The sequence below is a fragment of the Podarcis raffonei genome, chromosome 8 (genome assembly GCF_027172205.1).
Source record: "Podarcis raffonei isolate rPodRaf1 chromosome 8, rPodRaf1.pri, whole genome shotgun sequence".
Classification (NCBI taxonomy): domain Eukaryota; kingdom Metazoa; phylum Chordata; class Lepidosauria; order Squamata; family Lacertidae; genus Podarcis; species Podarcis raffonei.
The window spans coordinates 19394479-19421604 of NC_070609.1; the positions used below are offsets into that span (position 1 = coordinate 19394479).

Below are 27126 nucleotides of genomic sequence, written 5' to 3' on the forward strand. Positions count from 1 at the left end.
CGGCACCACATATGCTTAAGACAGCCTTGGTGTTTGGGCAGCTTAGCAACACTTTTTTTAATTTTCTGCTTTGACCACAGAGTAAGTCCTTGACATTACAGGAAATCTAAAATGGTGGCTCCAAGCCATCCAGCACAAGGGGTTCAGGGCAGGTGTCAGTACAGTGATGGGCCCTGCTTGCAATCTGGAGAGCCTAGTGCTCAAGGATGCTATGTGCTAATGCTAGGTTTGCACGTATAAGGAACGTACGTAGAAAACAGACCAATAAACAAGGGCAAAAGGTGAAACTACATCAGATGTTGGTTTGGACACATCAGAGGAGTGGCCATTGTCTTAAACTGTCTGTCTGCCTGATTCTCACTAACTTTCCACTGCCACAGGTCAATGGTGCGATCACCTACTTACCTTTCCGGTTGGTAAGTGATGGTATGTGGGCGTACTACCATGGTGACAACATTGTGATTCGGACAGACTTTGGCTTATTCGTCTCTTTTGACCAGCTCTACCATCTTGTTGTCAGAGTACCTGAATCCTATCAGGGCCAGACCTGTGGCCTATGTGGTAATTATAATGGCAGATCCAATGATGACCTCTTCCTGCCCACTGGCTACCCAGCCTCAAGCGTCCAAGTCTTTGCAGCTGCTTGGAGAGTGGACGTCCCCACGGCTGTCTGTGCAGATGATTGTGCCGCTTCAGTATGTGGTGCATGCAGAGAGAGCCGGAAGGCCAGCTATGTACACAGCAGTCAATGTGGCATACTTCAAGCCCCATATGGGCCTTTCAGCGCCTGCTTTTCCACCATCAATCCTGCAGACTTCTACAACAATTGCGTGCATGACCTCTGCAAAGCAAGAGGGAACACTGTTATCCTCTGCCGGGCTATCCATGCCTACGTCACTGCTTGTCAAGCTGCAGGCGTCAAGATCAAGCCTTGGAGGACAGCAGCATTCTGCCGTAAGTCCTCCTATAGAACTAGCTTTCTAAGGCCATGGGCACCTAACCCCACTTTCACAACCCCTGCCAGCATCCTTCTTGATCTGTGCACACTAGTATCTATTAACAATCTCAACTATACATCCAAGAACAGGTATTACCAACTTGTCTGCTCATAGTCCGGGCTTGGTGATGGAAGCGGCAGCATGTAACATCCCAATTTGTACTTTGCAAAACAATGGTAATTTTCCAAATGCAGTGCTGCAACCCAGTGTACAAAAGTGCATATACTAGAGTAAAGTGTGCATAAAAGTTCATATATTAAGGGGAAATAATTCACAAAGATGCTTTATATTAGGGGAAATCGCTTTGCAAAAATGTGTGTGTTAGGCAAAACTGCATACAAAATTGTGCATATTGGCAGGGGAGGAATCACATTGAAATATTGTTGAGTTTTCCCAATGACTTTAAAAAAATAAAAAAAAGCAAACTGATATGGAAAGGTGGAGACCTGAACTTAAGATGGAAAAAACAAGGAACTGGGAATAAACAAAACTGTGAGATTTACCAATCCCTATTCTCCATCTGCCCCCCCCCCATATGTGTGTGTGGCGGCTGAGTCCAATTTTGGGCAAATGACCTCACAGTTCAAATTTGTACCCTTGATTGGCCAAGTTTGGCATGTGTGATGACGATTTTTTATCCATGGTGCAGACAATACTGAGCTAAATGGACCAGTGGTTTGAACTGACTCAGTATCCTAGCTCCCTATGTTCCTAATCCACACTCATCTTCCCCTTTCATATAGTAACTTAATTTCCCCCAATCTTCCTTACAGCTATGAAGTGCCCGGTCAACAGTCACTACGATATCTGTGTCAGAGCTTGCCCCAGAGGTTGCAGAGAAGCAGTCAGCATCACCAAGTGCTCTAGCAACTGTGCCGAAGGCTGCCAGTGCAAAAAGGGTTACTTTATGGCTGGGTATCATTGTGTGCCTATTAGTCAATGCCGGTGCTTTCACCAGGGCACATGGTTTAAGGCAAGTGACAAGCACTTTCTGAAATAACAAGAACATGTTATCCCAATACATAAGCTGGCTATACTGGAATGCTTGAATTTAAAGGCATTTTGTTCAGTTGGGCTGTGATTTCTCTAGAAAGATCAGGAAGAGATGCTAGTGTGTGTGTGTGTGCGTGCGTGCGTGCGTGCGTGTGTGTGTGTGAGAGAGAGAGAGAGAGAAGGAGAAGGAGAAGAACTTTAACATGCACACTTACAAACAGAGGCATAACCACAGCTGCACACTCACAGATTGTTCTTGTTAAGAATTCTTCTGCACCAAGGGGAAATAACACCTGGAGAAGGCTAGCTGGGATATTTATGGAGCAACGGGAAGAAATAATGTTGCAGAGGCAAAAATGGGAGTGGTGTAGGTTCCAGAAGCACATTTGTGGGTGTCACACACCCCTGAAGTTTGTTAGGCAGAGCTTTCAGTGTGGTGGCATTCATGTTTTGGAATATGCTCCCACTGGAAATTAGGAGGCACCAACTATTTATTTTTTTTTTACTCAATGATGTGATGAAAGTTTTTTTTTTTCCTGTGTCAAACTCACACACACAAATTTGCAGTTGGGTCAGCAGAACTGTGATGATAACATATGGAAGATACCATGTAAACTCACCATACATTATATGATTTCAAATATGGCAAAATGCAAGACTCACCTGCTTTCAACACAGCTCCTAACTGTGTTTTTATTGGTAGGTTGGAGTGAAGGTGATCACAGCCAACTGCAGGGAGCAATGTACCTGCCATCGTCAAGGTCGGGTCGTGTGCACACCACTACCATGTGCAACTGGACAAACCTGTGTCCTGAGTAATGCCAAGTGGACTTGTATCCGGCAAGAGGGCCATTGCACTATTTCCCAGGGGCACATCTTCACAACTTACGATGGGGTCTCCGGAAAGGTTCCCCCTGTAGGGTCCTATGAGATTTCTGTGCTCATCAACGCCAAGTCTACATCTTGGTTCCGGGTGGTGATTCAGCTGCAGAAATGTCCCGCATGCCCCACACCCCTTGTGGTCACTGTCACAATCTATTTTCACAAGCTTATTGTGCTGGTGAAGCAGGACAGCTCAGTTACGGTAAGAAGTAAAGAATGGAAGTTGACAGAACTCATATTCTATCAGCCATTACACCTTTCAGTATCCACTTCTTATTTCCACAAAAGCTTTCTTCCCAATCAACACACCACCATCTCACTTCTCACTCTTCCCACTAAGTTGTCATCCTTTTTATCTATCTGCCCTGGAATGCTGTAACTAATGAGCATTAAATTAGCGTATACAGTTGCAATAGACACTCTATAAGGGTGGGTTTAATTCTCTTTGGCCAGCCTTCCATAGGATTCATGCCAGAAGTGGGCAGGGCCAAAGCCAATAGCGGGAAAAGCAATAACTGACAAGGGGTGGAGCCACTCTACACTTTCACACATGCATGCACCATACCCACCCACATAAATACACACATTACACATTCAGCACTCACCACACAGTCAGTTGGCAATAGAGATGCTGGTTGGATGAGACTAGTCTGATATAGGAAAGCTTTATATGAAAACTCTGGAGAGGTGAATGCATTGAAAAATGTAGAGCATAGAATTGCAGGGGCACAGAGATCAGAGAAAGAAACAAAGATGTTAAGAATTGCCACTGAATCAGCAAATTTAAGGGTAGTTTTGCTCAAACAAAATGCCCAGGGATATAGAAGACTATCAGTAGTTTTCTTATGGGCTAGTGACATAATTCAGTGTGTGTGTGTCAGAGAAAAAGTGAGCAAGCGAATAGATACACTTCTGAGTCATAGGCAATGGCGTAGTTGAAACTCAAGTTGAACTCGAAGGTCCTCTCAAGAGAAACTTCTATACAAATTCAAAGGAAAATGAAAGGAATTTTGATAAGAGTTTCAAAATATATGGGTATGTATACATACATTTCTGGAAAGGTTCCTTAGCAAATGTGCTAGATGTATGATACAGAAAATGGAGGGAGGGGTGGTAGTCTAAGGCCATGAGCTTTAGAAGTTTCGTGACAAAAGCTTGAAATTGATGAGGCTTGCGGTAGCCAATGCAGAGGCTTAAGGGGTAGGTCATGATCATATCATGGGGAAGAACAGTGAGTTTAGCAGAAGCTATATCTCTCCAGCAACCACACATCTTCTAAAGTTATATTGTTGTTCACCTTGTTTGGTATTTATCATCTGTAGCAGCTCTAAATGACCAGTTGGTTTACATGTTATAGGTTAATGGGCACCCAGTGCATCTTCCAGTCCAGCCCTCAAAGGAAGTATCGATAAGCCTGGCTCAGGACTTGGTGACAGTGGCACACAGATCAGGTGTGCGGGTTCTCTATAGCACCAGAGGAGACCTGACAGTGGCCATCAGTGGTGAACTGGCCAACAAAGTATTCGGAGCCTGTGGAAACTTCAATGGGAATGGTGCAGATGACTTGCGGTTACCCAATGGTAGAGTAGCACACACCATTACAGAGGTCATTAGCCACTGGCGAGTCACGACAGCTATGCAAAATGGTATGTAAGGACAGAAACCTAATCAATGTCTTATTTCACTAATCTATTTAATGATCCCCACTGCTTAAGTCAATGGGCAAGGGTGCAATCCCCCCCCCAAAAAGCAACTGGGACATAAATGATGGCAACTGGATACTTGGTTGTTTAAGAAAGTAGGTTTCTACTGGTGCTATTTATGCTGCTCTGTTGAGCATCTCAAGGTTGCACCCCATGACCCAAGCATGGAGGAAGAAGGATAAGAACGAACAGTTTATTGGGGCCTGTTGATCATGGAAGACTGGGCCTCAACTGTAAACCCATTACCATTGGGGGGGGTGTCAAATTGTAGCTCATGCTTGAGGGTGTTAAGGTAAACTTATTTCCCTTTCTCTATTTATGATTTCTGCTCTTCTTTCCTCCTCTTTTCTTTCTTCCATTATTTCATCTTTGCTTCCTTTTAATTCTTTTCTTGCTTTCTTCTCTTCACATCCTTCCTTTCTTCCCCCTCTCCACAATACGTTTTCCCCTAGAAGCAAGACTCAGTCTAAACGAGGACTTCCATGGCACTGCTTGAGAACCAGCAGACTTTTCCACCCTGGTGCTCTCCAAGTGGTCTGGACTACAGCCTGACCATTGGTCATCCTGGCTGGGGCTGCCTAGCGTTGTTGTCCAAAGAATCTGGAGGGCACCAGGTTGGGGAAGAATGATATAAAAGTGCTTCTTCACCATCGTAGCTCTGTGGTGGAAAGAATGTTTTGCATGCAGGAACGGGCCAAGGGGAAACCTACTCTGACCCATGCCTAGAAATAGGGTTACCGTACGTCCAGAATTTCCCAGACATATCCAGAATACTGCATTCATCAGCAGCATCCAGGCAGAAATCAACTAAATGTCTGGGAAATTCCAGATGTATGGCAGCCTATGTTGGCAGTGTTGATTTCCCCGATTTCCCCTTAAAATAGCTCAAAAACGACAATTTTATGACACGAGTAGAAGTGTGGGCAAGCCTCGACAGGTTTACTCATCCTTAGCAATGGCTCCTTAGCGTCTCCTGTTAAGAACAATGTCTATACACAGTTTGGAATTGCCCACCATGATACATGTCCAAGTATGGGTATACTCCCGCAAGGGATTTGGAATACTGTTGTTTGATATACAAGGCACTGAACGCTCTGTTATTCCCTTATATTTTTAGCTCGTTTTAAAATCCACTCCTACTGAAACCTAGAATCGAGATCACTTTTGGATGCCAACCCCTCTGAGGCAATATCTGGACTGGTATCGTGACAGAAACAGCTTCTCCCTGGCTGAATCCCAGGGATAGGACAGGCAGCTGCTCTCCCAAGCACAATGGAACACCTCTTGCTGTTAAATAAATGTACTTCCCTGCAGCAAAGCAGATAGGGTTCACCAGCTCAGTAATGCTGAGATTCAGCCCCACAGAGATTGTACATAAGTTCGGTCACTAGCTAGCCTCTGCTTCCTTGAATTTGCATTGTTTGATGTTTTCAGTTTGTTTCACTAGCTTATTCACATTTGACTCAAAGTGTCACATAGCATACATAGAGGGGTCCCTCTGCCAAACAGTACAACACATTCCAATCTGATGTGTGATAGCTGCTCCCCAGGTACACAGCAGTCTTTCTTGGTTCAAGGCTACAGCTGTCTTTGGGGAATGGCAACGGGCGTTTCACGGCAATGTCTTGACCCAGACCGAGTCGAATCTAACAGACAAATCAATAAAAAGCTTTTGGTAAAGGTCTTGCATTTGTGTGAGTCCATCTTGACAGCTTTTTGGCAAAATAATGATTTTACACAGCTGCCTGGGCTACGGTGCTGGTCAAAGAAGTACAGGCCTGGATGGTTGTAGCTGGCATTTGGATCAGTGCCAGGCCTTCCACAAGAACGTAGTCCATCAGCAACTGCCCAGGTTTTCCTGGTTTGGAGTGTGTGTGCAACAAGTAGGATTGCTAGACAAGAACTGGTGGTCATGTTTGGAAGAGTATTTAGTGAGAGGGAGCAAATAACCCCAATTCATTGTTTCTGTAAGCTGTTTTGGAAATAGAAAAGCAATAGAAAAAAATGTGTTAAATAAGCAAATAAATCACCTCATAAGAAGACTCCCACAGGACTAGGGTGAAGCAAGAGGCAAAAATTGACCTTATGATCATATTTTGGTGATGCTGTTTCTCATGGCCAGTATGTAAAACATGACAACCATTCAAATGGTGGATGATTGCTAATACTGCCTCCAACTCTTTCATTTTTCTCCTTCCTCCAATCTTGATCAAGACTTAAAGCCTTGGGCTTCCTGCCAACATTGCCCTTCCACAATTTGCCCATCTCACCTTGATGTAGCTCAGACCTGTAGGCTGTAGACCAGCCTTTGTCAACCTGGTGCCCTCCAAATGTTTTGTAGTATAACTCCCATCACGAAGTGCCCTCTCTGGATCCTGAGTGAGACCCTGTTAGCATATGAAACCTCTGCTCAGAGATCTGCACTGGTTGCCAATTTGTTACTGGGCCAAGCAAGGTTACTAGTGGTATGTAAAACCCTTAATGGCTTGAGACTAGTTTATTTGCAAGATCACCTTACCCCATATACAGTAGTACCTCGCAAGACGAATGCCTCGCAAGACAAAAAACTCGCTAGACGAAAAGGTTTTTTGTTTTTTGAGCTGCTTCGCAAGACGATTTTCCCTATGGGCTTGCTTCACAAGACGGAAACGTCTTGCAAGTTTGTTTCCTTTTTCTTAACACCGTTAATACAGTTGCGACTTGACTTCGAGGAGCAACTCATAGAACGCAGTGTGGTAGCCTTTTTTGAGGTTTTTAAAGACTTTGGTGATTTTTGAAGCTTTTCCAAAACTTTCCTGACACCGTGCTTCGCAAGACAAAAAAAATCGCAAGACGACAAAACTCGCGGAACGAATTAATTTCGTCTTGCGAGGCACCACTGTATGCCCATTTGACCACTGGAACTTGCACTGTTACAGATGCTGCATATTACTCGTCCCACACTTATCTGAAATTGACCTTTTAGTGTGGCAAGGACTACACTTATTCTCTGCCTACTGAAAACAGGCAGGCCCCTTCACAAGCCTATCCAGACAAAAATATGTTGACATGTTTTAATCTTTTTTACTATATATTTTAATTATCTTTAACTGTTTTCGTTGTTTTCAAATGGTTTTCTTGATAATTTCAATATTTTTTGTAAACTGCTTAGAGGTTCTACTACAATCAAGCAGTGTATAAACTTTGTTAAATAAAAATGAATTTTCTTAGGGTTTTATGTTACTTTGGGTTTTGTGCTGCATTACACTCTTCCAAACAAATGTTCATACAAACTGAAATGAGCAGGACATTATCTCTTCTGTGCCCACAACATGCCCATTCATGTGGCTCCACAACAAACGAAACTAGGTGGACTAAGGTACAGGGAAAGATGGAGGCCCTCTGGTCACAGTATCACATTTTTATTGTCAGCTGTGGCAGGGGGGGAACTGGGGACAAGATAAGAAAGGAATATTGCTAATGGTGGTGAGTTCAGTCAGAGTAAAAAGACAAAGCTTCCTCAGAGCTCCAGGCAGCAGAGCCTAGGGACTGTTTCGTGACAGACAGCTTGCATCTGATACACAAAATGGAGGTTGTGGATCGAGGGCCCGACCCCCGCTATGTGAAATAAACACACAAGGACACGTGATATAAGGTTAATGGGCAAGAAAAGGCCACAACTTTATTGATTACAGCAGTGAAAAGGTATTGGCTTAGGCATTGGATGACTATAGGAGGTGGGTTTATTCAACAGTAGGTGGAGCCTGTTGATGCTAATCCAACTATAGGCTCACCCCCTGATGTCACCGAGGGTCGTGCCATGGCCTCCCACCAAGCAGGCATCGGACGGAATACACGACCACCAGATTCCTTTAACGGAATAACCCACGGTAGATAGCATAGGCGATGGCCACACCTAGCCCTTGACACACATGAATCCAATGCCTAACCTACCCACCAATACCACAAAAGTTGTGACGATTGCTACAAGGTAGGCGAAAAAACCAAAAAGCCTAATGCCAAATGGAAAAATTCCTACCAGGCCCCCCAGACAACCAGGGCGACCAACCTAAGGTCCATAGCAAGGCCAAAAAACCTAGACCCTGAGCTAAATGGGAGTGGAGGGTGGGTGACTCGCTGCGGGACGACGACGACTGAGGAGGAGGCGGAGCTGGAGCCACAGCATTAAGCTGCTAAACACGCCCCCCGGAGACACCTGGTTGGTTGCCTCCGGTGGGCTTGGGGCCAGCCAGGTGAGGAGGGGCGGGGGCTAAGGCCCCCGGCCAGGGGCGGAGCTCGGGCTCCCGCCCACAACCACTCCCCTCACTTCCAGGGAGGAGAGTCTTTATAGCTCTCCAACTTCTCAGAGGCAAATGCGACACATGTTTTGAATAAGCAGATTCCATACAACTAACACCGCTAGGCGACATATGCAAGAGGTTCTAAGGGTGCAATATATCATCACAAGCACGAAGTAATATTTGAGGTTCTTCCTTTACATAGCTTTTTGTTGTGTTTATTTACCTCAGAAATTTTACCTCAGCGGAAGCTAACCAGGGAGGGCAGCAGCAACAGCCACATTTCCTGAATCCCCAATAATTCCCCTCAGTATCCACATGGTATCTCATAATCTGGCCTGCTGCCTCAGGGGCAGTGAGGAATATTATCCTGCCACCAACGCTGAGGTTAAGATTCAACTGCCAGTCTGGAACATGAAATGGGTAAGTGGGGTGGGGGGGTGCCATCTTGTCCTTTGTATCAGAAAGCAAACTACCTTCAACCATTGCAGGTGCGTTTCAGCTAATATGTGCAGTGCGTGAACTGAATTATTCATGGCACAATCTACTGCCCTGTTCTAGAAAACTCATCTCATTCCTCAGTTAGTTTAACTGCTAGTCAACCTGAGGAGACTGTCATGGGTGGTGTATTGAAGGGCCTGTTCAACAGCAATGTCCTGACTGAAACATTCTCCTCAGACAGGCTGGCCTGGTTCCATTTTCCAAACACTTTTAATTTATTCTTGCCTGTGCCGTAAAACTCTTTGTATTGGTTCCGGGGACCAGCTGCTTCAATCTATTCACATGTTTGCCGTTTGATTTTATTGTACAGTTGACTGTGTTTATTGTAAGGCTGCCGATTATGCAATGTTTAAATAAAAACATAAATTGAAGCACCTCTTTAATCTAGCCTTTGACACAAGAGATGTGTGCTTTCAGGACTCACCGTATTCCTGTGATGGTAATCTGTTTTAACTGTTTTTAATTCTGAATTTTAAATTGTTGTAGTCCACCCTGGGGCCTGCTGGCAAACAGTGGGTAATTAATTAATTAATTAATTAATTAATTGTGACCTGAGCAGTATTTTTTAACTTTCAGTGAGGGGATCAAAATACAGAAAGCTATGCCTAGCCTTCTTTCAAAACTTTCCTAGGAACAATGCTGAGGGAAACCTCCCCCCATGTACTCAGCCAAGTCATTGTTACATATTTAGACTCAAGAGAGATTAAGACAAAATTAAGCCAGATGTCTTTATTAGGCATAATCTGTTCCCTCTCACATACCTTTAATTAAAAGATCTGAAGAATTAGATTTACTGAACAAAATCATTCTAATGAGATTTTGCCAAGGATTACCCAAATTATAGGATTAAATTCATCATTTCAGCATTCACCCAAACACCAGTTTCCCCTTAGCACAATTCAGTAGCTTCAGTCTGGAACTTTCAGTTTACCAAGTGAATCTTCTCTCACTCCACACTGAGAAGGGAAAAGAGAAAGTGAGAGAAAGTAGCAGTTAGAACAAAATGGACTGAACCAGTGGTGCAGTTAGGCAAAATAAAGACTCAATGGTCTTATAGAACATCTCTTTTTTTAGGTCCTTCGAAATGTCACCTTTTCTGTTTGGGATCCCTCCAGTCCACCGTACTGAGTGGAGCTATAGACTTCCACCCTCAAGTCCCACCCCGTGGCATTGCTAGACCAAACAAGCCTCTACTTTAGTAAATTCAGTGAAGCTCCTAATGTAATAATTGCTGAGTTTGCTCTCATTCAAGGCAGCAGGGGAAGCCCTGTGTTCCCTTGGTGTTCTTTCTTTCTTTCTTTCTTTCTTTCTTTCTTTCTTTCTTTCTTTCTGGCCAGGGATTCTGAGCACTGCCATGTGCCTGGATCTACCTACTTTTTAATTTCCAAAACGCACATGATTATAGTGTTTCTCTGCGGCATCATGAGAAATAGGAAGCTGCCTTATTCCGAGTGAGACCATTGGTCCATCTAGCTCAATTGTATGTACCATGAGTGACAGCAGGGGTTCAGATAGGAGTTTTCCCCTGAAGGCACCAGGAATTGAACATGAAACCTTCTGCATGCAAAGTAGATGCTCTACCACTGAGCTACTTCCCTTCTCCAAATCAAAAGGGCGGCTAGGCCCAACTGCTCCTGTCAGAGAGGTCTGCTAGAGGAACTTGGCCCAAGCCCACCACAAGCCTTGTTGCCTGAAACCTTGTTTTGCGCATTGATGAATAATTGGAGCATATTGCACAGTAAAATAATTTGCAAGATGCATATTGGGCGACACACACACAAAAGGAGTTGATTCAAGTGCTCGAGAAATCTAACCATAGCACAATTTGATAAGATACTAATTAAGAAGTCATATCACAGTGGTTCTTCACAGTGGTTTATTTTCCCTTTTCTAAGTCATTTTATGGTTATTTAAGGAGAATTTTTGGACACCCTTCAAAGTCATCCAATTTAATTTTCTCTGCTGTTCTTAGTAATGAATGTTGTATTTTAACTTTGTTATTGTATATCTGTTTCTTCTTGTTAACTGCCTTGTGGGGGCTTGTTAGGGATGAATGCTGGTGTGTGTGTATCTAAGTTTGCTGACAGAAAAGCACAGAACATTTATGAAAGAAGCCCATATGGCTTGCCTCACCTGGTGCGCTCTTCATTTCATACAGGTTTTCCCATTCATGTCAATAGACGGGGCAATACTACCTACCCATACCCATGAGAACAGAGAAGAGTTGCTTCCACTGAAATGAATGGGTAAACCATTCCAGTTGGGAAATCCACACATATATTTGAATCCCATCACTTGCAAGGGACTGTAGAATTCCAGGGCATTTCTGAAGATCCAATTGGCTGGATCTCATCCAGTTTTAATAAAATAGTCTGTCAGACCAGATTCCAATTTTTCATCACTCTAATTTTGTTAGTTTTGTGGTTTAGATAGAATCCAACACATTCTTTACTCCACTACTGCCTTCCCCACCAGTGGAGCCAAGTAGAAAGCTGCCAAATTCTTGGTGGTGGCAGCAAAAAATCTGGATTGCTGTGTTACAGCCAAACTTTTGAATTGGATCATCTTGGTGGTGAAATGTGGGGAGGGGAGAAATAGAGAGATTTGGAACCTCTTATGGGGCACCATATCACCAACATGCTTTTACAGTTGTCAGCGTAGCTCTTTTTGATGGCCTCCATTCAGTCATCCACAAGGAGGAGCATTTAAAAGCTAACTTACCAGGGGGTGAAATCTCTGGCTGTCCAAGATGTTAACAACCCAGGAACATCAATTACTTTCACTTCATTTGGGCCAATTAGGTCATCCGTCTGATCATTGTTGAAGTTTCCACACGCCCCACATACTTGTCCTTTCAAATCTGGACTAGCAGTCACCTGCACCCCTCCAGCTAGGTTCAGGTTTACTTCAACTTGAGGCGAACTCAGGGTGATGACTTCACCAGACAGATTAAGTATTATTGACTCTGTGATTTTGGATGGGATCTGAACTGGCAGCCCATTCACCTGAAACACACAAAACAGTTAAACAGGACAGAGAAAAGAGAAGCATACAGTGAAACAGGGTTCTCTTCCAAGTGCTTGCCTTCAAACTAGAGCTATAAGGTTTAACTGGTTTAATCTGGAAGATTGGGGATGGGGTACATGTGGCCAACCAGAGGTTGTGGGAATACAACTCCCATCATCTTTTATCATTGGTCATGGTTTTGGGATGATGGGAGCTGGAGTCCATTAACATCTGAAGGGTCATAGGTTCCTCATTTCTGCAGAGTATACTGATTTGTTGATGACTGAGAGCAACCTTGGGGGCTAGACCCTGCACCACCACATGGAGTGGTTAGGCGAATGCCGCTGGTCTCCATGAATACCATGATTTTTGTAGTGGCAGCCATGTTTTCATAGAATCATAGAATCATAGAGTTGGAATAGACCACAAGGGCCATCGAGTCCAACCCCCTGCCAAGCAGGAAACACCATCAGAGCACTCCTGACATATGGTTGTCAAGCCTCTGCTTAAACACCGCCAAAGAAGGAGACTCCACCACACTCCTTGGCAGCAAATTCCACTGTCGAACAGCTCTTACTGTCAGGAAGTTCTTCCTAATGTTTAGGTGGAATCTTCTTTCTTGTAGTTTGGATCCATTGCTCCGTGTCCGCTTCTCTGGAGCAGCAGAAAACAACCTTTCTCCCTCCTCTATATGACATCCTTTTATATATTTGAACATGGCTATCATATCACCCCTTAACCTCCTCTTCTCCAGGCTAAACATGCCCAGCTCCCTTAGCCGTTCCTCATAAGGCATCATTTCCAGGCCTTTGACCATTTTGGTTGCCCTCCTCTGGACCCATTCCAGTTTGTCAGTGCCCTTCTTGAACTGTGGTGCCCAGAACTGGACACAGTACTCCAGGTGAGGTCTGACCAGAGCAGAATACAGTGGCACTATTACTTCCCTTGATCTAGATGCTATACTCCTATTGATGCAGCCCAGAATTGCATTGGCTTTTTTAGCTGCCGCGTCACACTGTTGGCTCATGTCAAGTTTGTGGTCAACCAAGACTCCTAGATCCTTTTCACATGTACTGCTCTCAAGCCAGGTGTCACCCATCTTGTATTTGTGCCTCTCATTTTTTTTGCCCAAGTGCAATACTTTACATTTCTCCCTGTTAAAGTTCATCTTGTTTGTTTTGGCCCAGTTCTCTAATCTGTCAAGGTTGTTTTGCAGTGTGATCCTGTCCTCTGGGGTGTTAGCCACCCCTCCCAGTTTGGTGTCATCTGCAAATTTGATCAGGATGCCCTTGAGTCCATCATCCAAGTCGTTGATAAAGATGTTGAATAAGACCGGGCCCAAGACAGAACCCTGTGGCACCCCACAAGTCACTCTTCTCCAGGATGAAGAGGAACCATTGATGAGCACCCTTTGGGTTCAGTCAGTCAGCCAGTTACAAATCCACTGAGTGGTAGCATAGTCAAGACCACATTTTGTTTTTGTTTTGTTTTTGTTTCTTACCCACATTGTGATGGAAATTCCATTTCAGATCCAGGGAATGCCCAGATGGAAACCCAGGCAAGGAGGGCCCTGGGAGAGCATCTTTCATTTTCCAAGGGCACCTAGAACAGCTCTGTTAAGGGTCCCATGTTTGATTACATTTATATCCTACCATTTCTCCAAGAACCGTATGGTGTTGTACATGATTCTCCACCCCAGGCCCCTCATTTTATCCTCATAAACCCTGTGCAGTAGGTTAGCTACCCCACCCTGTATTTTTGGAAGCCTTGTAAGAAGCTACTGCAGAAAAGTGAATGTGACTAACATCATGAGATGAACTGGTGCCTGAATGGTGATACCAAAGGGGCAGTGATTCTTTGGGGAAGCTGAGGCCTAGGCATTTGATCAGACTAATCAGGCTACCTTTGAAGGTGACCCGGAAACTGCAATTAATCCAGAATGCGGCAGCTAGACTGGTGACTGGGAGTGGCCGCCGGGACCACATAACACCGGTTCTGAGAGATCTGCATTGGCTCCCAGTACGTTTCCAAGCACGATTCAAAGTGTTGGTGCTGACCTTTAAAGCCCTAAACGGCCTCGGTCCTGTATACCTGAAGGAGCGTCTCCACCCCCATCGTTCAGCCCGGACACTGAGATCCAGCGCCGAGGGCCTTCTGGCGGTTCCCTCATTGCGAGAAGTGAGGCTACAGGGAACCAGACAGAGGGCCTTCTCGGTAGTGGCGCCCACTCTGTGGAACGCCCTCCCATCAGATGTCAAAGAGATAAATAATTACCTGACATTCAGAAGACATCTTAAGGCAGCCCTGTTCAGGGAAGTTTTTAATATGTAACGCTGTACTGTTTTTAACACTGATTGGGAGCCGCCCAGAGTGGCTGGGGAAACTCAGCCAGATGGGCGGGGTATAAATAATAAATTATTATTATTATTATTATTATTATTATTATTATTATTATTATTATTATTATCCTTGGATAATTGTAGCTGACATAGTAGTAGTGGCTAAAATAGGCTTGCCATATTTCAAAAAGTAAAATTTCGTTTTTAGGAAACCACCATAGTTGTTGAACTTTGGTTTTGTTATTGTTTTTTTTTTTAAGGAAGCTTCCTCTTTCTGGCTAGGCCCTGGGTGGCATATTTCAGTTCTGCAAAGCTGGGCTGTTATGGACTCCTTCACAAAGGGAGAGATTTTAGATTTAGATTTGCAGAGTTGGAAGGGACCCTTAGGATCATCTCGTCCAACCCCCTGCAATGCAGGAATCTTTCACCCAACACATGGGATTCAAACCCACAACTCTGAGATTAAGAGTCTCATGCTGAGCTAGCCTCAGAGAGAGAGAATGCTTAATGCACACACAAAAACAAAACCCTCCCTGCTCAGAATTCCTTTCCTGACAGATGTGGAGCATTTCAATTCAAGAGATCCGGGGGGGGGGCAGAAAACAAAAGCCGGGTTGCCATACGTCCGGGAAATTCCTGACATCTCTTAAAATTCAAAAAATTCCCCCTGGACACCATTTTAGGTGTCTGATTTGCTGGCATGACCATAATTTTCCAGACGTGTGGCAAGCCTAGGCTAAAACATCCAGGACCAAGGTGAAACTGTTCAAACATCCTTGTCATTTTTGCTACTGCTAGGAGTAATGTCGCAACATTGATACTACGGAAATGTTGGTGAGGGGTTTATTTGCCATTACGTACATTTACCTTATGTTGCTTCTTTATTATGGCTGTTAATATGAAATTATTATCGCAATTGTTGATTTTATGATGTTGTGTTCTCATAAGCCAGTTTGAGCATAATTGCGTGTGTGTGTGTGTGTGTGTGTGTGAGAGAGAGAGAGAGAGAGAGAGAGAGAGAGAGGGAAAGCAGCATACAACTAAAGTGGTTGTGGTGATGATGTTTATAATACAGTGACTGACCCAAAGTCATGGCAAAGTGGGGGATAATAAAATATATATTGTATAAATAAATATTTTAATACGTAAGTAAAACTTCTCCCTTTCTTGTTCAGCTTTCTACTTACCCAGGCCTCCTTCTGTCTATTCACAGTAATAAATAGACCCTTGTAGAAGAAATAGAGCAAGTTGGCAGTGACTACTCCATTGGGTGGACATGACGAAACTTCCACAATCACACGGAACCAATAATCAGAGTTGAAGTCACAAAGGGAAGTCAGTTGAAAGGTGCCAGGAGCAGGGACTTTCCCAGAAAGGCCATCAAAGGTGGATAGCTGAGCTCCAGGAATCAGGGAGCAGCGGGACTCTGTTGGGAAGATAAGTTTGAAAATATACAACCTGAGGTGTATGGAATTTCAAAAGCCTAAGCCTTCTGGGGCAGGATGAAACCAGGACATTGCCCTCTTCTATGTGGAAGATTTGGAACTAGTAGTTTAAGAGATCTGCTTCCTCCTTAGTCTTCTCTTTACTAGATTCAACATAACCAGTTCTTTTAGACTTTCTAAATAAGACCTTTTATAATCTTTGTTGCTCCCCTTGAAGCCTTTTCTATTTTGTAAATAACCGTTTATTGTGGCACTGTGAACTGTGACTCCCTACTTAGAAACATTGGAAACTGCAATAGTCAGAGCCATTGGTCCATCTAGCAATATGTTGTCTATGCTCACTGGCAGTGGCATTCCAAGATTTCAGGCAAGGGACATTTCGCGGTTGACCTGGAGTTGCTGGGGACTGAACAACCTTGAAAAGTGCTTTTTTAAAATTTCAAAGGAAGTTCCCATTGGCACCAATGGAGGGCTGAATCTATAATGCCCTGTCAATAAGGAACCCAAGAAAATATAGAGAATCCAACAGTGTTTACCCCTCTGTTCACAAGAACAAGCAATCATCAAAAGTTACCTATCCTGTTGCATCGCATGATGCCATCGATCACCTCGCAAGTTTCTTCTCCTTGGCAAGTGATGGCCTCACACCTGAACCCTCCAACTGCAGTGCAGATGCATTTCTCCTTGCAGTCATTGAGCACCACGGGTTCATTAGGCTAGGGATCAAGAGATAACACTGGTATACAGGGGGAAAGGGTCAGAGAACACAGCCTAGGACCACTTGGAAAAGAAAGATTTCCATAGTAAAGGAAACCATCATTGAAAACTTAAGACGAGCTGGGCTTGATCTGGCCACTGGGCATCGAGACCAGAATTCTGTTCTCACAGTGGCTAACAAGAAGCCCTATAGGAAGTCTGCAAGCCGAATCTGAGTACAACAACATTCTTGCTCCAGCAGCAGAGATAGAAGCTAGCCATGGTGACTAATAGACATGAATAGCTTTCTGTTCTGGAAATATGTCTAATCCTCTTTCACAACCATTCAAGTTAGTGGCCACCACTGCCTCTTGTGTGAGTGAATTCCATAGTTTAACCAGAGATGGCTGACAAAAAGGGTTGTGTATAGGCAATCCAATACTATCCCCATCACCACCACTGCCTCCCTCTCCACATACCGGGAAATATCTGCCACGCTCAAAGCAGCCACACTCATCCAAGGAGATGCATTTCAGGCCATCAAAGAAGAAGCCAGGATCACACTGGCAGCCCTCAACACAGTATTCCGGGCATCGAATGTGGTCAGTCAGTCCAGCACAGTTGGTTTCACAGATGTTGGAACAAGTGGTATAATAACTGTTGGCAGGGCAAGTCACGGCTGCAAGAAAAGGGACACAGAGGGTTAATCGGGGGGTCCCGCATATAGCAGAAGCAGCAGGATTAAACCTGCCTGCTTTGGATGGGCATATGTGATGCTGGCCAGAGCAATGCTAGTCAACAAAAAGACCAGGTCACAGCACCAATGAGATTTACCCCTTGGAGAAGTGGAAGGAAGCAATGGAGGTTGATCCGTTAGAGATGATGAGATGCTAGCCCAACAACCTCAGTCAGACCCCAAGTGGTCCTTGCTTACTTGCAACACCTTTTTACTTACAACAAGTCGGCAATGGCTCTGCCCGTCATTGCCTCAGGCACCACTTACTCCTAGTCTCCTTGCCTTGTGCCTTGCCTATCTCAGTGGATACCAACCACCACTGGAAAGAAGGGAAAGCAGAATCAAGGTTCTCTTGGTACTCACGACAGAAGGTTGCACTTCTCCAAGGCTCAATAGTGACCCTGGCCTCCTGGCAGGCTTTCATGTAGCTCTGGAGGCTCTGGCACAGGATCTGTTGGTCACCACCTCCTACACACAGGTCATTGATGCAGTTGTTCAGATATGGCTCGGGGTTCACTATGGCATGGCACGCACTGAATGGACCATTGGATGCAGTGAGGAGCCCACAGGAGCTGGGCTGTTTGAAAGCTTCTTTATTTTCCTCCGCACAAACTGAGCAGCCCTCTGCACCACACCCATCTGTGCAGGATACGCCCAAGACTGGAATTTTCCAGGCGGCACCAAATTCATTCACATCAGTAACCACGGTGCCATCAGGGAGCTGGAGATCGTCACTCTGGTCTCCATTGTAGTTCCCACACAAGCCGCCTACGTGGTCCTGGTAGATGCTGGGAATAGTGACCCTCACGTGGGAATACAGGTCGTAGGTCAGTGCAAAGCCAAAGGTGGAGTCTATTGTGATACTGATCCCATGCTGAAAGATTCTGAGATGCCCAGACAAAAGGTTCACAGGGAGGCGTTGCCATACTCCATCCACCTGGAAAAATAAAGGGGATTGGCCTACTGAGTAAGGTGTGCTAAGGAGAATACCGTATTTTTCGCCCCATAGGACGCACTGGCCCATAGGACGCACCTAGTTTTTTGGGGGGAAAATAAAGAAAAAAAACTATTTCCCCCCCAGATGCGGGGCTGGGGCAGGGGAAGCCCGAGCTTCGCGAAGCGTAGAGCTTCTGGGTGCTGGTGAGCGAAAGTCTGCATTCGCCCCATAGGATGCACACACATTTCCCCTTCATTTTTGGAGGGGGGAAAGTGCGTCCTATAGGGCAAGAAATACGGTAAGTGCCAATCTAGCCAAGATGCCATTCACACAATTAGCAGCTGGCAACTTAAAAATATATTGCAAGCTCATATGGAATGGACCTCGGTGAGAGAGGTAGGGTCTTTAATGTTTTTGTGCTTTGGATGGGTCATCTGCAGCTGCTATTTCTGTTGGGCTAGAGAAGGAAAGCTTCCATTCGTTCAAATGGGATCTCTTTTCCAATGCAAGGAGCAAACACAGGGAGGGGATGACTCAGATTTGAAAGTTTAGCAGTGGGTGGAGGTGACGGTGATGATGATGATGATGTGTTAGGCCTCCCTACTGCACATACTCACCCATCAGGGTGCAAACTTGGATCATGCTACCGAGCCTGCAATTGACTTCTTAGAACCATTCACACAGTAGTTATGTGTGTGAAAACTACTGCTTCTACTCTGGCCCTAAAAGAAGGATGATGAGCAAATCATCTCCAAAACAATCTTCTAAGCCTTAGGTAAATATCTCAGGATGATTAGCGGGTGGCCTGATCCTGGTTACAGAGTGAGTAGGAGATGAACGCCCACCCCACCAAGCTTGTCGATTTAGCAGCATGAAGAGACTCACCAGCACTACTCCCCATTTGTTCCTCAGCAAAACAAGCTGCCTGTCAAGGACCTCCACATGGACCATCGTGGGAAGTGTGATCTCCCCATTGCCCCAAGGCTCATTCTCGACAATAACAACTAGGGGTTTCAAGCTTTGGGTTGGCTTCTGCAACTTGGTTAAGACGTAGGTGCAGGTGCCCTGGAAGTTAATGATTCGGCCATCGAAGGAAAGATAGAGGTCACCAACCACCGAGCAGGTGGCATTTCCAACTGGGTGGCACTTGCGGTACCCTTCCACCGTTTTGCATTCTTCATTGGGGGTGCAGGGAGCGGTAACACACACCACATTTCCACCAGCCTGGCACCTGCAACGTTCTTCGCAAGTTGGATAGAAATCTTCCAAGGCTGTATAGTATCGTCCCTTGTAGAAGCAGCCACACTCAGACATAGGGACGCAAGTGTCAGAGCTCCTGACGAAGCCCTCATTGCACACACAGCCCTCCTCGCACTTCTCCGGGCATCGAGGCGGGACATGCAGGCTGCTGCAGGTCTGGTCACAGCCCTTGGCACAATGTTCATAGTGACTGTTGAGCGGACAGGGTAGGGCTGCAAGTGCAAAACAGAGAGGTTAGGCAGTGTTATGCTTTAGTGGTCTCGTGCAAATCTTGCATCTACAAAGAAGTAGAGGCTGGTCCATTCGGGACAATGTGGACCTGCCCCACCAAACTCGGCCTGGCTTTACCCAGACCCACCTGAGTGCTTTCTTATTTTCAACCAGTGCAGTGGGTGGCAATAGCTGCCAGCTTCCTTCCCCTAAGTCTTTGTGTTGCCCCGTAAAACCCTGCAAGGAGGAGGATGGGGAGAAAACTAGGATTTGTTGTCTCTGTTTCTCATTGTTTCTGGCTCCAACTACTCTTGAGCTCCCTGACTTGCTCCCTACACATCCTGCCATCACTACTAAGAGAGGATCGATGTGCAGCCACATCACAGGTGCATGGTTGCTAGAGTCACAAACAGGGGATGGCATGATATCATATTCTCCCACCTTTTCTGGCAGGAGGGGGAACAATCAAAAGTGGAATCTTCTTCTTCCTGTCACACTTTTCCAGCAGAGAGCACACTGTATTTTGAATTGGACTATGAACTTTTGCAACTTTAAAGGATGGTTGCCTGGATCTGTCTAAAGCCCTGTAGCCTGGGCAAGACATATATTTGACTAAACATGTGAGTGTGTGCATTTATATAGACAATTTGAGACTGATTTCTTTGTTAAAAGGGAAACATAGAAGGGAGATGATGAAAGTCTGTCTGGTGGGCTTGGAGAGTTACCTCTTTCTTCTCTCATTCCTTCGCCCTATTTCTAAACTGTTCTTTTATCTGCACTGTTCTCTCCTCTCATTATCTGCCCCCAGACTCTGCTGGAAATGAACTTGACCTTCCTAGCAGGAACTGCTTCAAACAATGGAACACTCACGGCAGAAGGTTGCAGACCTCCAGGGGTATATGGTGACCCCAACAGCTCGGCAGTCTGCGGCATAGCTGGCGATGGCCGCGCACATGAAGGCATAGCGTCCCTTGTAGAAACAATAGTCATAAATGCAATCTTGGAAGGCGCCCTCTTCGTCAACCTGGCCGTGGCACTCCCGGAAGGGCCCATCCTTGGCCACAATAAGCCCACATTCCTGGCCTGCTGCACGCTGCTGGGCAGCTAATTCTTCCATCCCTGGACATTTGGGGTCCACTATCTCCTTGCATTTTGGGTCAATGTTCTCAATTCCACTGCCGCCAAATACTGGCCTATCGGGAATGAGAATGCTCCCAGGCACAAGGGCATCATCTTCAGGGTTCCCATTGAAGTTTCCACATAGGCCACGCAGAATGTCGGCATAGGTGTTGGGCACCGTGACTGACACCTTGCTGTCCCAGTTAAAGGTCACCACGAGGCCAAAGTCAGTCTCCATCACAGCATCCTGGCCCCTCCTATATAACTTGATTCTTCCTCCAGCTGCACTATAGGGAAGGAAGGTGAGCAAGCCTTCGACCTAGGAAGACAGGAGAAGATGCTGCTGTTGAAAAAATGAAAAGGATATTTGGAGCTCTTGTTTCCCACCCCCATAATCTCAACAGGAGGTGTGGCAAACTCCAGTCCAGGGGTCTAGTGTGGCCATGCAAGTCTCTATCTGACACCTTCGACCTTTCTGCGTTCACACACCCAGCCCCCGATTTGCACCCCCCTTGAGTGCTCTTGTCTGGTTGGAAAGTCAAACTCCCACTGGTATATGCCCCAGTGTAGTCCTTCCACAACTTAATAGGGATGTGGTCAGAATTAGTTTTCGTTGGCTCTCAGCCAGCAGGCAGTGGCCACAACGCAACAGTCCTCTTCAAATTGCACCAGAGGGGACTAATCACTATCATAATGATATCCCAATGTTAGCCAGACTTACCAAGACTTTGCCTGAATATTGCCTGCTGACTATAATCTCAACATCATAGACGTTGACTTGAACACTCCGGGTCCAGGTCACAGCAGTATTTCCCCGGTATTCATTCTGAACATAGACGCTGAACCCTTCCAGTTCCAAGGGTCCGTTGAAAACCTCAGCAAGCACATAGGCACAGGGCCCTTGGAAATCAAATCTCTTTTTGTCAAAGCTCAAGTAGTGGGGATCCCCGGATGCAGAGCAGGTGCTGTTCCCAGTCGGATAGCATCCCCGCACGCCTTTGACCACTTGACACCGTTCCGTTGGTTTGCAAGCACTAGCTGCACAATCCACCACCCTCGTGGTCGGGTTGCACACACAACGCTTCTGGCACATGTCATCCGCCCAGAAAGCCTCATTGGGGGCATAGGGGCGCCCTTCGTACAGACAACCGCAGCTGCTCTTGGGGATGCATGATCCTTGGCTCAGCACAAAACCCTCAAGGCACTGGCAGCCTTCGACACACACAGCTGGGCAGAGCTTTGGCCCTTGAATTTGGTCATCCATGCAGGTGGCTGGGCAGGCTGTTCCGCAGGTTTGGTACTGGCTGTTCGGAGGGCAGTCCAGGTCTGTAGGGAAGAGAAGGGGTTGGGTGGGTCACAGTAGTGATGTTATGTTGACCCTACTGGCAACATGGACTAACACAGCAGGTGGATTCCTAATACAAATCTTGAGAATGAGAGCCTGGTCTTCTTCCCTGCCACCCAGTTCCTACACTGAGAGCACTACTGTGCATTTATATTGGATCACATCCCCACTATGCATTCATAGCACTTTTAGACCACTTTAAGAATTATGATTTCCCCCAGAGAATCCTGGGAACGGTGGCTTGTTATTTAGGAGACCGCTCACCTTTAAGACCCCCATCTGAAACAAGGCCCCCTTCCGTTAGTTCATCCCCTTCTTTTCCGTGCTTTGCATACTCACAGCATCCAGAGTCCCTTCTCCAGTCACCAATTTGGGCTCCCTCGCTCTGGCAGGCATCGGCATAGGCTGCCAGGGCATCACACAAGGACTGTTTGTTGCCTTCGGTGGAGCAGACGTCAAACACACAGTTTGTAAAGTAGATTGTGGGGGGCACCTTGGCATGGCAAAAAGCAAAGGGGCCATTGGAAACCTTGGTTAGCAGACCACAGTAGGCCTCTGACTCATACTTCTGGGCCTGATCGGATTCGCAAGGCTTACATGGCCCATTGCAATCATGCCAGCAAAGGCTGCCAATAGTCGTCACCTCCCAGCTTTCACCAAAGGCCGGGATGTTAGGGGCTGTGGTGCCTGCAGGGGTTTCGAAGTCATCGCTGGGATTCTCATTATAATTCCCACATAAGCCACCGACAGCCTCCTGATAAGCACTGCTGATGGTGACACGGAGATGGTGACTCCAGTCGTAAGATACCTTCAGCTGGAAGTCCGTGGAAAGTATGACAGAAGTGCCAACCTGCAAAATTTGCAAGTTCCCACCCTTCAGATAAATGGGCAAGTGTGCCCGGATACCATTGACCTGTATTACAGAGGAAGAAAGACACAAGAGTGTAAAATCACCTTTTGCTCATGTGTAGCAGCAGAAGCTAAACTAAGCTAAGCTTCTATTGGACTACAGGTTTTGGCTATTTTTGGATACGATTGGGCACCATCTGGATGCCACGAACCTTAAAAAACTGCATGGATTTGAACCAAATTGGACATGTTTGTTCCTGAGATCCATGAGCAGGTTTTCCTCTTTCTTTGGATATGAGTGGCTGGCATTTTGAATCATGGAAGGAACCTTTAGAAGCTGCACTGATCCTTTGGTTTCTTCTCCTTCCCTAGCAATGCCAGGTACAAATTTGCTGGTGGCTTATATGTAAAGATGTTTCATAAGTCAAGATGGCAGGGCCTAAAAATGTCACCAATCTTTGTTTTACAACTTGAACATGTGCAGTAACCATCAGCTCCATGGCCGTCATGGACCTGTAAGTGGCATTGAACTTGCCTTCTGAATCACCTCTGAATCGATCAATACTCACCTGTACAAAACCAATTTCTGATCTGGTCATGGTGATGGTATACCCATAAACCTCAGTTGTCACCACGGACACATAGGACACTGCTTTGTTCCCCCGGTTTTCATTTTTGGCAAAGATATGGAAAGATGGAAGTCTGAATCTTTCAGCACGTGTTTTGACAATAGTATAGGTGCAAGTGCCTTGGAAGTCATACTTGCGTCCGTCAAAAGTGTTGTAGTGCGGGTCACCCATACCCCAGCAGGTATCATTAGAGGATGGCACACAGTGCGGTTGACCATTTATCATCTTGCACACCATTCCTCTTCGGCACTTTACAATGGTACAGCTGGGTGGTGGTACAACTAAGGACAGGAGGGAGAAAGTTAGTTGTCTGTAAACCTATTGGAGTTAAGGGAAAGCTTCCTACATCATCATTATTAATATTATTGAAAGAATATCAGGTTTCTAACTTCTGATACACTATTGCATCTAATATCCCTAAATCCAGGGATTCAAAATTGGAAACCCTACTTTAAAAATGAAAGAAGAGAATAATAATTTAAAAATTCTGCAAGCAAACAGATGAGGGGGTCACATCTCTCACAACTTGCTATAAGATTACAATGAATCACTGTTCCCTTCACAGCAGCATTGAGGAGGCCAACACAGTTCTGGAACCGTGGGGAGGGAATGTTCAATTCTGTCTCTATGTGCTGCTACAGTCTTGAAAAATACTGCCTCTCTGAAAGTGCTTTTTACGTTTCAAAGGAAGTGCCCGTTGCCACCAGTGGAGGGCTGAATTCATAATGCCCAGCACTCCTTGCCTATTTCGCAGGAATCCAAGAGAATACAGGGAATCCAAAAATCCCTCTGTTCATTTAGAAAAGTAATCATCACAAGTCACCTTTCTTGTGGCATTGCATGATGCCATCGATCACCTCACAAGTTTCTTCTCCTTGGCAAGTGATGGCCTCACACCTGAACCCTCCAGCTGCAGTGCAGATGCATTTCTCCTTACAGTCATTGAGCACCACGGGTTCATTAGGCTAGGGATCAAGAGATAACACTGGTATACAGGGGGAAAGCGTCAGAGAACACAGCCTAGGACCACTTGGAAAAGCAAGATTTCCCCATTGAAAACGTAAGACGAGCCAGGCTTGATGTGGCCACTGGGCATCGAGACCAGAATTCTGTTCCCATGGTGGCCAACAAGAAGCCCTATAGGAAGTTTGCAAGCCGCAGCCGAGTACAACAACATTCTTGCTCCAGCAGCAGAAATAGAAGCTAGCCATTGTGATTAATAGCCAAGGATAGATTTCTGTTCCGGAAATATGTCTAATCCTCTTTCACAACCATTCAAGTTAATGGTCATCACTGCCTCTTGGAATGAATTCCTTCGTTTAACTAGAGATGCCCGACAAAAAGGGTTGTGTATAGGCAATCCAATACTATCCCCATCACCACCACTGCCTCCCTCTCCACATACCGGGAAATATCTGCCACGCTCAAAGCAGCCACACTCATCCAAGGAGATGCATTTCAGGCCATCAAAGAAGAAACCAGGATCACACTGGCAGCCCTCAACACAGTATTCCGGGCATCGAATGTGGTCAGTCAGTCCAGCACAGTTGGTTTCACAGATGTTGGAACAAGTGGTATAATAACTGTTGGCAGGGCAAGTCACGGCTGCAAGAAAAAGGACACAGAGGGTTAATCGGGGGGTCCCGCATATAGCAGAAGCAGCGGAATTAAACCTGCCTGCTTTGGATGGGCATATGTGATGCTGGCCAGAGCAATGCTAGTCAACAAAAAGACCAGGTCACAGCACCAATGAGATTTACCCCTTGGAGAAGTGGAAGGAAGCAATGGAGGTTGATCCGTTAGAGATGATGAGATGCTAGCCCAACAACCTCAGTCAGACCCCAAGTGGTCCTTGCTTACTTGCAACACCTTTTTACTTACAACAAGTCGGCAATGGCTCTGCCCGTCATTGCCTCAGGCACCACTTACTCCTAGTCTCCTTGCCTTGTGCCTTGCCTATCTCAGTGGATACCAACCACCACTGGAAAGAAGGGAAAGCAGAATCAAGGTTCTCTTGGTACTCACGACAGAAGGTTGCACTTCTCCAAGGCTCAATAGTGACCCTGGCCTCCTGGCAGGCTTTCATGTAGCTCTGGAGGCTCTGGCACAGGATCTGTTGGTCACCACCTCCTACACACAGGTCATTGATGCAGTTGTTCAGATATGGCTCGGGGTTCACTATGGCATGGCACGCACTGAATGGACCATTGGATGCAGTGAGGAGCCCACAGGAGCTGGGCTGTTTGAAAGCTTCTTTATTTTCCTCCGCACAAACTGAGCAGCCCTCTGAACCACACCCATCCATGCAGGGTACGCCAACAACTGGAATTTTCCAGGCGGCACCAAATTCATTCTCATCAGTGACCACGGTGCCATCAGGGAGCTGGAGATCGTCACTCTGGTCTCCATTGTAGTTCCCACACAAGCCGCCTATGTAGTCCTGGTAGATGCTGGGAATAGTGACCCTCACGTGGGAATACAGGTCATAGGTCAGTGCAAAGCCAAAGGTGGAGTCTATTGTGATACTAATCCCGTGCTGAAAGATTCTGAGACGCCCAGACAAAAGATTCACAGGTAGGCGCTGCAATACTCCATCCACCTGGAGAAATAAAGTGGATTGGCCTACTGAGTAAGGTGTGCTATGCAGAATAAGGGCCAATCTAGCCAAGATGCCATTCACACAATTAGCAGCTGGCTACTTGAAAATATATTGCAAGCTCATATGGAATGGACCTCGGCGAGAGAGGTAGGGTCTTTGTCATAGTCCCGAAACAGGATGGGTCATCTGCAGCTGGTATTTCTGTTGGGCTAGATAAGGAAAGCATCCATTCACTCAAATGGGATCTCTTTTCCAATGCAAGGCGCAAACACAGGGAGGGGATGATTCAGATTGAAAGTTTAGCAGTGCGTGGGGGTTATTATGATGATGTGTAAGGCTTCCCTACTGCACATATTCACCCATCAGGGTGCAAACTTGGATCGTGCTCCCGAGCCTGCAATTGACTTCTTAGAACCATTCACACAGTAGTTATGTGTGTGAAAACTACTGCTTCTACTCTGGCCGTAAAAGAAGGATGATGAGCAAATCATCTCCAAAACAATCGTCTAACCCATAGGCAAATATTTCAGGATGATTAGCGGGTGGCGTGATCCTGGTTACAGAGTGAGTAGGAGATGAACGCCCACCCCACCAAGCTTGTC

General features: G+C 45.8%; 2 protein-coding genes across 3 annotated transcripts in view; one reads left to right on the forward strand and one right to left on the reverse strand.

Moving 5' to 3' along the window:
- LOC128419262 (IgGFc-binding protein-like) overlaps nt 1–6309 on the forward strand; it is a 55599-nt gene extending 49290 nt beyond the window's left edge. The window contains exons 11-15 of the mRNA XM_053399711.1: nt 381–954; nt 1772–1971; nt 2695–3075; nt 4231–4519; nt 5694–6309. Coding sequence (XP_053255686.1) covers nt 381–954; nt 1772–1971; nt 2695–3075; nt 4231–4519; nt 5694–5719 — 1470 coding nt within the window. The 3' untranslated portion in view covers nt 5720–6309. The remainder of the gene's footprint in view (nt 1–380; nt 955–1771; nt 1972–2694; nt 3076–4230; nt 4520–5693) is intronic.
- A 3759-nt stretch (nt 6310–10068) lies between these two features.
- Nucleotides 10069–27126, reverse strand: part of LOC128418571 (IgGFc-binding protein-like) — a 30346-nt gene continuing 13288 nt past the window's right edge. Inside the window, exons 9-22 of one of the 2 annotated variants that reach the window (XM_053398368.1) lie at nt 25951–26524; nt 25331–25530; nt 24749–24890; nt 23866–24206; nt 22787–23360; nt 21824–22428; nt 20854–21421; nt 19399–19985; nt 17940–18513; nt 17320–17519; nt 16719–16860; nt 15887–16125; nt 12076–12359; nt 10069–10310 (exon numbers count right to left, since the gene is read on the reverse strand). In XM_053398368.1, coding sequence (XP_053254343.1) covers nt 10301–10310; nt 12076–12359; nt 15887–16125; nt 16719–16860; nt 17320–17519; nt 17940–18513; nt 19399–19985; nt 20854–21421; nt 21824–22428; nt 22787–23360; nt 23866–24206; nt 24749–24890; nt 25331–25530; nt 25951–26524 — 5040 coding nt within the window. In that variant the 3' untranslated portion in view covers nt 10069–10300. The remainder of the gene's footprint in view (nt 10311–12075; nt 12360–15886; nt 16126–16718; nt 16861–17319; nt 17520–17939; nt 18514–19398; nt 19986–20853; nt 21422–21823; nt 22429–22786; nt 23361–23865; nt 24207–24748; nt 24891–25330; nt 25531–25950; nt 26525–27126) is intronic. The other variant, XM_053398369.1, reaches the window with a different exon arrangement.